The 13,468-nt window shown below is 36.0% G+C and overlaps 1 protein-coding gene across 1 annotated transcript in view; it reads left to right on the top strand.

Moving 5' to 3' along the window:
• The window catches only part of Nbeal1 (neurobeachin like 1), a 163,120-nt gene that overhangs the window by 43,372 nt on the left and 106,280 nt on the right, over positions 1–13,468 (top strand). Inside the window, exons 10-11 of the mRNA XM_050154206.1 lie at positions 3,590–3,696; positions 12,703–12,786. Coding sequence (XP_050010163.1) covers positions 3,590–3,696; positions 12,703–12,786 — 191 coding nt within the window. The remainder of the gene's footprint in view (positions 1–3,589; positions 3,697–12,702; positions 12,787–13,468) is intronic.

Raw genomic sequence — 13,468 nt, 5'->3', positions numbered from 1 at the left:
AAAAACTGGAAAAAAAGAAAGAAAGGAAAAGAAAATGGATAAGGAAAACCAACAATAATGTTAATAATAGTTTCTATTAAGGAAATTAGATATTTGTGACCACCAGCCCCAGGATGCTTTTCCTCTTCTCTCCTCCCCGTTAATTAATATATATAACTTAATACAGAAATAAATGTTTCCTTTTATATTAGTAATTTTTTTAAAGGTTTATTTATTATGTTTATAGTGTTTTGTCTGCATGTATCCCTGCAGGGCAGAAGAGGGCACTAGACCTCACTATGGATGATTATGTTTTTGGTGGGAATTGAACTCAGGACCTCTGGAAGAGTAGTAGACAGTGCTCTTACTGCTGAACCATCTCTCCAGAACCCCTTTCTTAGTAATTTTTGTGGTGTGAAATAGAGCACCAGATAAGATGTAGACCCACAGCCTGCCATTTCCCATCAGATGTCTCAAGTGTCTCATGGTCATCTTACACACTTGATTGTTTTGTTTTGTTTTTATTTATTTATTTTATTTTTTATTTTTATTTATTCATTCCAATATTTACACTTCCTTCCTCCCTCCCAACCCCTCCCGCTCCCCTACTTACCCTCATCTCTCCCTCTCCCTGCTTAAGAGAGGGCAGGGAACCCTGCCCTGTGGGAAGTCCAAGGCCCTCCCCGCTACATGCAGGCCTAGGAAGCTGTGCATCCATATAGATTAGGGTCCCAAAAAGCCAGAACATGCTGTAAAAACACGTCCCAGTGCCTTTATCAATGGCTTCTCAGTCAGTCCCTATTGTCAGCCACAATCAGAGAGTCCGGTTTGATCACATTCTCGTTCAGACCCGGTCCAGCTGGATTTGGTGAGCTCCCATTAGAACAGGCACACTGTCTCAGTCGGTGGACCAACCCCTCGCGGTCCTGACTTCCTTGCTCATTTTCTCCCTCCTTCTGCCCTTCAACTGGACCTTGGGAGCTCAGTCCAATGCTCTGATGATGGTCTCTGTCTCTATCTTTATCTGTTGAGGGATGAAGATTCTATGGTGATATTCGAGATAATCATCAGTGTGATAGTGGGGCAAGGACAGTTCAGGCACCCTCTCCTCTGCTGTCCAAGGACCTAGCTGGGGACGTCCCTGTGGATACCTGGGATCCCCTCTAGAGCCAAGTCTCTTGCCAACCCTAAAATGGCTCCCTTAATGTAGATATCTTCTTCCCTGCTCCTATCTTTCCTCCATCTCCACCCTCCCACTCCCCCAAGCTCTCACCAGTCTTTCCCTTCTCCCTTCCTTCTCCCCCTCTCCCTTTCCCCCAATCTCACCCCCACCCCTACCTTTACCCCCTTGCTCCCAACTTTTGCCCAGCAATTTTGTTTGCTTCCAATTTCCTAGGAGGATCTATATATGTTTTTCTTTGAGTTCACCTTGTTATTTGGCTTCTCTAGGCTTGTGAACTATAGGCTTAATGTCCTTGGTTTATGGCTAGAGTCCACAAATGAGTGAGTACATACCATATAGGGACACTGTCATTAAGACAGAAAGGCATCCTACTGAATAGGAGAAGATCTTCACCAACCCCACATCAGACAAAGGTCTGATCTCCAAAATATATAAAGAACTTTAAGAAACTAGACTTTGAAATTCTAATTAACCCAATTTAAAAATGGGGTACTGAACTGAACAGAGAATTCTCAACAGAAGAAGTTCAAATGGCCAAAAGACACTTACGGTCATGTTCAACTTCCTTAGTAATGAGGGAAATGCAAATCAAAACAACTTTGAGATGTCATCTTACACATGTCAGAATGGCTAAAATCAAAAACACCAATGATAGCCTATGCTGGAGAAGTTGTGGAGTAAGGGGAACACTCATCCATTGCTGGTGGGAATGCAAACGTGTGCAACCACTTTGGAAATCAGTAATGGCGATTTCTCAGAAAATTGGGAGTCAACCTACCTCAGGATCCAGCAGTTCCACTCTTGGGGAATATACCTAAGAGATGCCCAATCATATTACAAATGCATTTATTCAACTATGTTCATAGCAGCATTATTTGTAATAGCCAGAACCTGGAAACAACCTAGATGCCCCTCAATGGAGGAATGGATAAACAAAGTGGAAATATATACACATTAGAGTACTACTCAGCGGTAAAAAACAATGACATCTTGGATTTTGCATGCAAATGGACGGAAATAGAAAACACTATCCTGAGTGATATCACCCAGACATACTGGATTTTAAAATTTCATTGTTGAAGCCCATAATGACAGTTCATATGTTGTAAATTGTGATCAATACTTTATATGATTCTTGTTGTGTTCCCTGTGTTAGATTGTTAAAGAACTACTCATTTCAGAGGTAGATGTTGTCATTACCACTAAACTAGGAAACTTAGTAAGAAAAAAGAAAATGAAAGATCTTACATCTCAGTAGTGCAGTGGTTGTGCAAGCCTTTAATTCCTGCACTCAAAAGGCAGAGGCGGGCAGATCTCTGTGAGTTTGAGGACAGACTGATCTACAAAATGAATTCCAGGACAGCCACGGCAGTTATACAGAGAAACCCTATATAGAAAAACAACATCAAAAAAAGTTTTTATGTCTCACCACCTAGATATAAAAAAAAGTTAATGATTTGGCAGATATATTTATATGTACATGTATTAATTTAGAACTATAGCAGATAAAAATCTCATTGAAAATGATTCATTTCATTTGTTTATACAAAAGAATAGTTTTGTAGAGTTTTTAGTTCATATGCTATAATGTCATTTTCTATAGTTTTGTTTGTTTGTTTTCCAAGACAGTGTTTTTCTGGGTAGTCTCAACTGTTTTGGAACTCACTCTGTGGACCAGGCTAGCTAGCAGCTCAGAGACCCACTTGCCTCTGCCTCGCAAGTGCTGGGAATAAAGGTGAGCACCACCACCACCCAGCTATTTTTTGGATAGTAATTATAAGTTGTAAACTTAAAAATTAGTTTGATTCTCTATTGAATGGAATTCTTTTTTTTATTAGAAACTATGATATTTGCCATGTCAGCTATCCTTTGATTTTTCAAATGGATTATCTCCACATTAGGAACTGAGAGATAAATATTATGTTTTCATAGGCCATATAGTAAATAACATAAACAAATATTGCTTATGTTTTAAGGATTTATTTATTTATTTATTATGTTTATATACATGCCTGAAGAGGGCACCAAATCTCATTATAGATGGTTGTGAGCTACCGTGTGGCTGCTGGGAATTGAACGTCTAGAAGAGCAGCCAGTGCTCTTAAATTCCGAGCCATCTCTCCAGCCCCCAGATATTGCTTATTAATAGCTAATCAGACACAGGATGAGTTTTATGAAAGAACAAATAAGCAGTTTGCTAAAAAATATTTGCCAGTCATATGTACTGTTTAAATTAGCTTGAACTATAAAGTATGAAAATGTTCACTTTTCTTTACAACTTTTGTTTTCTGTTTCTTATCTACACTATTTCCCAGTTAATTTGCATCTGTTCTGCCAACTGCAAAGCCTAACTTTAAAATGATGATGATACATGTTTGATCCCAAAGTTTTACTTTTACACGAGTCATTTTTGTTTTTAATTTATAGATACCATCACAGCCATGTTAGACTGCGCAGTCAGGCCTGTTCTTCAGGCCATTTTCCTTAACAGTAATTGCTTTGAACATCTCATACGACTTCTACAGAACTGCAAGGTACTATATTACCAACTTTTTATATTTATGAACATTTGTTTGTTTGCCTATTTACTTATTTGTGTACAGGGACGTGTGCCACAGCATGAATGTGGAGGTCAGAGGACAACGTGTGGGAGTTGGTTCTGTTTTAGCATGTAGGACTTAGGGATTAAACTCAGGTTGTCAGGCTTGGCAACAGTGCCTTATCCTTCTGAGCCATCTTGTTGGCATTGTTTATGACTTTTTAAAATGTTATTGTTTTAGTAGGGCATGCCTTTGATCTCAGTGCTTAGGAGACAGAGGCAGGTGGATCTCTGGGAGTTTGAGGCCAGATTTGTCTATGTAGTGAGTTCTAGGACAGCCAGGGCTACATAGTGAGACCCTGTCTCAAAAAATCAAAAAACCAACAAAAACAATAACAAAGGTTTGTTTTGATTCAGATTTGAGCATGCCATTGCAAAAAATTTTATTGTCAATTTGTGTTTGCAGTTCTTTATATTGCCAAGTTTTATCTTGATTGTATTAGCATATTACATATATCCTCTTCCCATCTTAGAGGTGAGAAAAGTGAGGCACAAAGATTTATACCCTGTCCAGGATCACAGACCCAGTGGACAGAAGTAGGACTCCAGCCAAGGCTGTCCTCTCTGATGGTGTGTAGTTATCACTGGGTACTCTGCCTCTCACACTCTCACTAACTCAGCCTAGGCTAGGAAGAGGGCAGCAGCATTCAGTTCATACATTCTGGTCCAGGAACTAGGCAGATATTTAAATCCTCCAAGCTCAGAAAAACCTGTTAAAGCAATCTACTCACTGTCTACATGGGGACAGGCTTCATCTTAATTGAAGCTAGAATTATATTATTTATAATTATCTGAAGGTAGTAAAGCTCATGTGAATATTTGTGTATGATATTTTAGTTTAGGAAATATTTTATTTTCCAACAGACATTGATACATATATTTATATTTAGGACCATTTAAAGTCATGGACTACTGATTTCTTGATTCACTAATTTCTCTAGAACATACAGATATGGTCAAGGTCCTCATGTTGTGTGGCAAGCACTTGTGTTCACTGAGTCATCTTCCCAACCTTCTTTTTTTTAAAAAAAAAAAATCAGAAACTCTTTTTTTTAGACTGGTTTCAAATCACAGGCATCCACCTGCCTCTGCTCCCCAAGAGTTGGGTTTAAAGGCATGGACCCATTTCTGCCCAGCTTCAGATAACACTTTGAAGTTTTATAAATGGAACTCTATTTTTAGTAGAATATGTAGTCATAGGGCATAGACTAGACCCAAATGTTTTTAAAAGTAGGAAAATTTGCATTAATAAGTTGCAATTAAGTAGAAAGTATAGAAAGCTAGAAAAATAATAGAAACACTGTTAAGGCTCATGGTACATGTTACTAGTTTGCTTTTCAGTGTTGTTACTATTTACCAGTTTATACTTGTAACACAGTTTGAGAGAGTGAGGGCACAACAGTTAATGTTTCTGCCCTTCTTATTGTATGCCCATGGATTTAAGATGTTATCAACAGTTTTTAGAAAGGTTAGAAATGAAACTGCACCATAGATCTTATATCTTTCTGTTAATTCTTCTACTTCCTAGTTGAAAACAGTTGGTTGATTCTAATATTCCTCAGTAAGGATTTTTCTTTTTCTCACTGTAAAACGATATATCTTTGAATTTTTTAATATTCATTTCTTACTTTATAATAATAATATAGTTTAATAGAGCAGAAAATGCATTTAATATATTGATGAAGTCTGTAATAATACAAATTTCAGAAGTTGTCCAAAACTCCTGAATACTGGTTAGTCGACATTTCTTACCTCCTGTGTTTTATTTTAAACCTTATATCTTTTAAGTATTATTTATGTGAAAAATATTATAGAGAGCTGAAAATGCACAACAGAAATATTTATAAAACACTTTTATTGTAAAGACAGTATGACTTTCTCACTTAGGAAGATAGCATCAGTAAGTTATCTCGTGATTATTAAAAGAATCTGGATTTAGCAGGTGTTGATGGCTCATGTCTTTAATCCCCACACCCTCACCCTGAAATTTGCCAAGATGAACTTCTCTTTAGTGTATGAATAAGTCTAGTATGAACAGTGCTTTTTCTCATAGCTAACCAGAATGATGACCTCACAGTTACGTGTTACAGAGTGATACAGTCCAAGAAATACATCTTCAGGATGGACATCACCAAGTGTACTTCCTCAAACTAAGATAGATATAACTCACCAAGTGATAGAATCTTGTAGGATCACTGTCAAATAGTGATCTGTTATTTACCAAAATGTCGTCATGTAGCACATGACTATACTTGTTCCACGACAGCCATGTTTCATAGTTATAGCTCTTGTGCTTGTTCTTTAGGTAGGTTTCACTCTATAACCTGGGCTTGCCTCAAACTTTCTGTGGGACTGTCTTTGAAGTTCATAGCAATCCACCTGCCTCAGCTTCCCAAGTGCTAGCTTTAAAAAAGTTAAATATTTTATGTCACTTACTACATTTTTCTTTGAAATTGAAAATACCAAAGAAGAAATGATTTTCAGGAGGGAAAGCCAGACCTTTGGACAAGTCCCTTCCCTTTCAGTTGTTTTCTCCATTTGGGTTTCATGTAGTACTTATGACCATCTTTGCTGTTTGATCATGTTTATCCATTCTTCTGCCCTTGCCGTCAACACCCCCACATCCTTCCGAATTCTCAGTAGTTCCTCTTCTACTTGAATCAATTGCTTTTTTGTTTGTTTGTTTTTCCATATATGAGGTAGAACATGTGGCACTTGTCTATGTGTTTCGTATTATATCTCATTCACTTTGCTTCAGGTGACAGAATTTAAATTTTTTTGCCCCTTAGGTTAACATTAATACCACATTATATGGTGTGCCATATTTTCTTTGTCCATTCGATGGTTGACACACTTCTGGGCTGGTTATTCTCCTAACTGTTGTACATAGTCCAGGAGTATAACAAGCATGCGAGTGTCGTTTGTTCATTGATCTTATTTCCTTAGATATATACCAAGGAGTGGGAGAACTGGATCATATAACAGTTCTATTCTTAGTTTTTTGAGATATGTCCATACGGTTTCCCTTTAGACTGTGCTAATTAATATTCCTACCAGAAGCATAAGGGTTCCACACTCAACATTAAAGAAATTTCGCCATTCAGGCAGTAATTGTTTCAAACATTAAAATTAAATCTTTAAAATAAATTTTCAAATTTACTCATTATATAAGTGAAGAAATAATGCCCTGAGGTGTTAAATTACTAACTCTTGATCTAATAATTTTTGGAATTAGGATTTTTATACTCATGTTTTCATTATAATATATAATTACTACAAATTTGTTTCTCATTCAGGATTATTGATTTTTAACTAGTATCAAATGTTGACTGTGTATTAAATATAAGACAATTATAAGTTTTGGGTTTTTTTTTAATTTTTGTTGTTTTGTTTGGTTTTTCAAGACAGGGTTTATCTGTATTACAATTTCACTGTCCAGGAACTTGCTTTGTAGACCATGCAGGCCTTTAACTTAGAGAGATTCACTTACCTCTGCCTCCCGAGTGCTGGGATTAAAGATGTGTGCCACCGCTGCCTGGTGACAATTATAGTGTTTATTGATAAAACATCTTATGAACATAGTTAGGATTTCTGAATGTATAAAAATACTTGGAATCTTGTTAAGTTTCAAAATGAATTGCATATTTCTTTCTGTATGATTTTGTTATTACTTTTAATAAATCATTTAGTCTGTTTTATGCAGTAATGCACAATCAAATGATTTTACTGTTTAAACATCAATACTCAATGGAAATACTCCAATTAAAGCTGTCAAGTAGCAGAAATAATTTATGCATTGGTGGAAAATTTTAGACTGATGTTGGTAGTTTTTCTTTGAAAACTCACTGTGTATATGTGTGTGTGTGTATCTGTGTGATATAAATGTGTGCACATATCCCAAAATATGCATCTAAAGATCAGAGGACATCTGGGAATGGAACTTAGGTTGTTGTGCTTGTCCAGCAAGTATTTTTTACATAATGATCCACTTGTTGACCTATACTGTTGGTAGCTTCTTTGGCATCTTTGTGTATGGTAGTCACCAATTTCAATATGTGTTCATTTTCCAAGAACCTGTGTAAAGGCTTTTGTCTTTGGCATCTAAGTTTCATTATAATATAAACTTCTTATATATGTGTAAAATATATATTGCATGGTATCATATATTAGACTTATGGTTAGATGTGATGAATGTTGAATATTTTGGTAATTCTTTTAGTTTTGTACAATGCATTTTGATAATTCAGTGATATTTTAATATAAGAAAAAAACAACCTGTCATTAGTAATAGGAAGGATTTAAAACCCTCATCTTGGCTGAAATTTTGTGCTTTTTTGGTCTTAAATTATTAGAGTTATACTTTCTATTTTAAGACTAAGAACTTTAACAGTATTATGTGGGCTGGGCAGTGATGGTGAATGCCTTTAAACCCACACTCTGTTGGCAGAATTCAGGGCCAGCCTGGTCTACAGAGTGAGTTCCAGGACAGCCAGGGCTCCATAGAAAAACCCTGTCTTGAAAAACAAAAACAAACAAATTCTTTGTGTAGGCTGGTGTGTTAGCTTCTGTTTTGTGATAGTAAGGATCAGACTTGGGGGCCTTTGCCTGTTAGGGTTGTGCTTTATTAGTGAGTTATATACCTGACCCTGGAGACTACTTAATTTTACTTTTGTCTGAGCATCCCCATTCCTTTACACTTGAGTAATAAAGAAATCAATATCATATATAATTTTCCTCCTAATATTGGCTTTCATTTTTTAAATCCCTATTGTGTGGTAGACATGTAAATAAACTACTATAGATTATATATCGCTTAACCTGCAGAATCATTTGATAAAATTGTCCCATTTTAGATAAATAAGCTTGTAGAAGTAGCAAAGAACAGGGGATATAATTCATTTGTAGAGCACCTTCCTAAATATGCATGAGGCCCTAAGTTTGAGCTTTAGCACCACACATACACACTCTTAATGATACTAAGGATCGTTTAGAGATTTTGCCAGGTTAGGTAGTACAAATTCAATTCAAATATTCAAGAAGTTGAATAAAACCAAGATGCAAATCAAGGTCTCTGATTCCAAAGCCCTGTTTCCAAAGCCTGTTATTGCATTAAGCTTTACATATACTGTTGCATCCAGTATTACACTCCACTGCTGCCCAGTTTATACTCTCATTTATACATGTAATTGAACTTTTTCTATTTTCTGAAATAACATTATTTTCTAAGAAATTACTTATTAGGATGCTGTTAATTTCTTTATAAACCTTTCTCTCCATTTCACTTTCATTTGAAGTTTCTTTCTCCCCATTGAGTTGACAGAAGCCAAAATCTTTTTGGATGCTGAGTTAAGACACTAAAAGTAAAGTACCTAATGCCTTTGATTCATGTAGAATAGAATAGTCATGGGCCAGTGGTACAGCGCATCTGGTAAAGGGATTTCTCACTCAAATGACAAGTGTTAGATCTGTGTTTGACCCATTTATCAGAGTTTGATCTGTGGAACTCATGTAAAGGTGTAAGGAGAGAACTTTTTCCCTAAAGCCTTTGACTTCCACATGTACACTGTGGCATATGCCTTCATTCCTTTTATACCTGCACATATATGCATCCACTATAATGATAACAAGTTTTTAAAAATCTTAAAGCACGGGACTGGAGAGATGGCTCAGAGGTTAAGAGCATTGGCTGCGTTTTCAGAGATCCTAAATTCAATGCCCAGCAATGACATGGTGGCTCACAACCATCTTTAGTGAGATTTGGTGCCCTCTTCTGACCTTCAGGGAGAGATTCATGCAGGTACACATGCAGGTACACATAATAAACAAACAAACAAACAAACAAGTAAATAAGTAAACAAATCTTTAAAAAAACTTAAAGCATACCATGTGTGCCAGAGATTTCCCCAGTTTCCTTTAGAGACTACAAAGTAAAATATGAAGTAGGTTCAGGTGAAGAATATTTTTTAACAAGATGTGAGGTCAGATAAACTTGGGCAGTCAGTGCTGTACACTGATTTCCTTTGTCAAGCTATATATTAGTCTCTTTGAGACTCTGAGAAGTATTTTTGGAAAGAGTTCCTTTTAATGTTAGCTTAGTAGGATTTTATAAACTTACTCACATCATTATTTACTGAAGTATCTTTTCTCTAGCTCAGTAGCAGTTTACTTTTCTGAGTGTCATTCTTTCTTGTTTCTTTAATAATTTGGGAATATTAATCTATTGTTAGTTCTTACTGTGAGTTTGAAAGGAGAATCATATCTACAGCCATTATATACTGTGTAAACTGCAGTAAAATTGTTATTCAGAAAGCAGCTATTTCTGGAAGGAATGTGCTTCATATGTGGATTCTTGGATTAGTTTTCAAGAGACATGAAATTCCAGTTGGACCTCATTCTACTTTTAGGTAACAATTTAATGTTCTTTTTCCATTATTCTTGTCTCTGTTTTTAACAGCTATTTTTAAATGCTCACAGTATGGTAGCAGACAAGAACGAGAAAGACCTTGCCAACCAATTACTGACAGAGATAAGTGAGGACCAGGTATCTACAAAGCCTGCATCTTGTTTCAGCTGAAGTCCAGAATCAGTCAATGGGTTAACTATTCCTGTGCTTTTCTTCTTATTTTTCCAAAAAAGAAAAAAAACCCCTCTGATTCTAGTAATTATTTATTTTTGAGGATTATTACAATTAAAAGATAAACCTTCATTACAATTCTGTGTTAATGTGTGCCTTTTTTCAATTTGGGAAGATAAAAAGTACAGGAATGGATCCCAGTATCACTGTTGACCCACCTGGTGATGCCTTTGTTCGAGGGGCTTCTTTTTCTAAGCACTGTGGTGTATTGGGACATGAGGGCGTTGTTTCTGAATATGCACAGTCATTGTCAATATCTTGATTCTTTGCTTCTTATTGACATAATGATTATAATTTAATGGACAACCTGAATCTTGGAGGAAGGGAAGAAGATGATGAGCCCCTTGAATATTAGTTTAGCATACAATTTTATTTTTTCTGTTCTCAAAATTCAACCCTATATTGGAATATCAAAATATATTTGGTAAATTAATTTGGGAAAAACCAAAAACCTACCTGTAAATTTGCTTTTTTTCCTCAACATAGTTTGCTAGAGAATTTATATATCTTTTGTTAAAATTATTTTAATTGGTGTAGGAGTTCCTTCTGTTTGTGTATTGCTTTCATTGGTTAATGAATAAAGAAACTGTTTTGGCCTAGTTGATAGGATGGAACTTAGGTAGGTAGAGAAGACAAAACTGAATTCTGGGAGAAAGGAGACAGAGTCAGGGAGAAGCCATGGTCCTTCACCAGATATGGAAACTGGTTAGAATCTCTGGTAAGCCACTGCCACGTGGCAATACACAGATTAATGGTGACGGGTAAACGGGTTAAGAGTCAGCCAATAAGAAGTTAGAGCTAATGGCCAAGCAGTGTTTTAATTAATACAGTTTCTGTGTTTAATTCGGATGTAAGCTGGCCGGGCGGCCAGAACAAACAAGCGGCCTGCTCCCTACACCACTTAATGTTACGTTTACTGAGCTGTAGAAAAAGAGTATTGTAATCTGTTGATTTCTATTTATGGGTGTAAAATAGAGATTCACAGAGCTCTTTATTGCTTTAGATTCTTTCTATTTATACTCTCTTAAGGGCTTCTTAAATATATTATAATTTCTTACAAAAGATTATGGTAATTTAAAAAGTAGCTATGATGAGGTCTTTTTAGTTTGTTCTTGAACAAAGTCCACCACAGATCTTATTCGTATGAATCTTGTGTATACAGAATTTAAATTTATAGTTTACTACAGATGTTTTCTTGTGTAAAGTCAGGACTCTAGACTAAGTACCACACAAAAAAGTAATAGAACTTAGTAAACCTAAAGAGCTAAAGAGTTTAAGAGAATGTTATTATGTGAGTGACTAGCTTAAGGTCATAATAATATTGCATGTTTTATTTTTAAATCATAGTCATTTTTAAGTATGTCTCTCAGTGTGTGAGAGTGGAGTGCACTCAGAGGCCAGGAGAGGTCATCACACCTCCAGGACTAGAGTTACAAACTGTTGTGAGCTGCCATGCGGGTACTGGGAATTGAATCCAGGTCCTCTGCAAGAGCACCAATGCTCTTAACTGTTGAGTCATCTCTACAACCCCAGCTTTCTAGTATAAAGTCTACAAAGGTTAGTTAAGTCTTATAAAGCAACCATGTTAAATTTTTAACTTCTTAATTTTTATTTTTTTAGTATTATTGATGGTACTTATTGATTTATTCTCTAGGAGAATATCTCATGATAGCTAATGCATATTATAATTATGATTAATCTTAAATAAAAGTCAAGTGAGTTTTTAATTCTTCCATAAAACTTTTGACATGAAAGATTGTCTTCTCCAAAGCATACCACTACTTATATATACACATTTCATTTTCATCATTTGCTTCAAATTATTTATAGAAATAGATATGCCTGTTTAACAATGATATGTCCATATCATTTCCATTTCTGTACAGAATTCGGAAACCAAGAAAACAGTTATTTAAGCTGTTTCATTTTACATGTTAACTATTTAAGCCTAGTAAGTTCAAGTATTTTTAAAGGGAAATTAAAGCATAGTATAAATTCTAATTGCAGACCTCCCTCCTCTCCTCTTGAGATTGTCCATTATTTTTTAAAGGCATGTGTAAAGTTTGTTTTTCCCCTCCCCCTCAGAAAAGTTAATATTAAGTGAATGTGCTTCATTCTTCTTGACATGTGGTGTATCTTCTCTTAATTAAGAAACTTTTTCTTGCAGATAATATTGTTTCAACAACCCATCTGGTAGAAAGAGGAATACAATGCATGTTATTATTTCTTCAGGTTTTCAGAACAAAGGTTTCCATGTGAACAAAATCCTGAGTACGTTTGTTAATTTCTTGCTGTTCCCTTTGTTAGGTATTTCAGGGGCGGTTAGATTGTTTGGCTGTATCAACAATTCAAGCTTTGACAGCAGTGATGAAGAATTCTCCAGCTGCTAAGGTGAGAAGTGGATTTTTTTAAGCTTTAAAATATGTTTATTACATTAATTTTTGTTGTGTGAATTCCAAAGCCCGCTTGTTCGTCCCGGCTGCCCGGCTACCTTAGCTACAAAATAACCACACAGAAACTATATTAATTAAATTACTGCTTGGCCCATTAGCTCTAACTTCTTATTTGCTAGCTCTTACATCTTAGTTTAATGCATTTCTGTTAATCTGTGTATCACTACGTGACAGTGGCTTACCAGCTAAGTTTTGGCAGCATGTCTTACTCTGGCGGTGGATGCATGGCTTCTTTCTGACTCTGCCTCCTTTCTCTCAGCATTCAGTTCTGTCTTCCTTGCCTACTTAAGTTCTGCCCTATCAGCCGGCCAAGGCAGTTTCTTTATTAACCAATGAAAACAACATAATGCACTTCCTGTTTATTGAGGTGTAACATGAGGGCCGGGCTCGTTAGGATTTCTGTCCCACCCGGTCCCCCAGCACTTTAGTCCCAGAGAAAATCACACAGAGATCTCCATAAGTTATAAAACTGATTGGCCCATTAGCTCAGGCTACTTATTAGCTCTTATAACTTATATTGACCCATTATTCTTTTTTTTTTTTAGCTTGACTGATCTTTTTTTTTTTAATTGAGAATAGGAAAAAAAAAGTTTCCGCCTCCTCCCAGCCTCCCATTTCCC

This window comes from Alexandromys fortis, unplaced genomic scaffold (assembly GCF_014885135.2).
Source record: "Alexandromys fortis isolate MF-2015 unplaced genomic scaffold, M_Fortis_MF-2015_v1.1 scaffold_40, whole genome shotgun sequence".
Lineage (NCBI taxonomy): Eukaryota > Metazoa > Chordata > Mammalia > Rodentia > Cricetidae > Alexandromys > Alexandromys fortis.
This window is presented reverse-complemented; position numbering and strand designations above follow the sequence as displayed.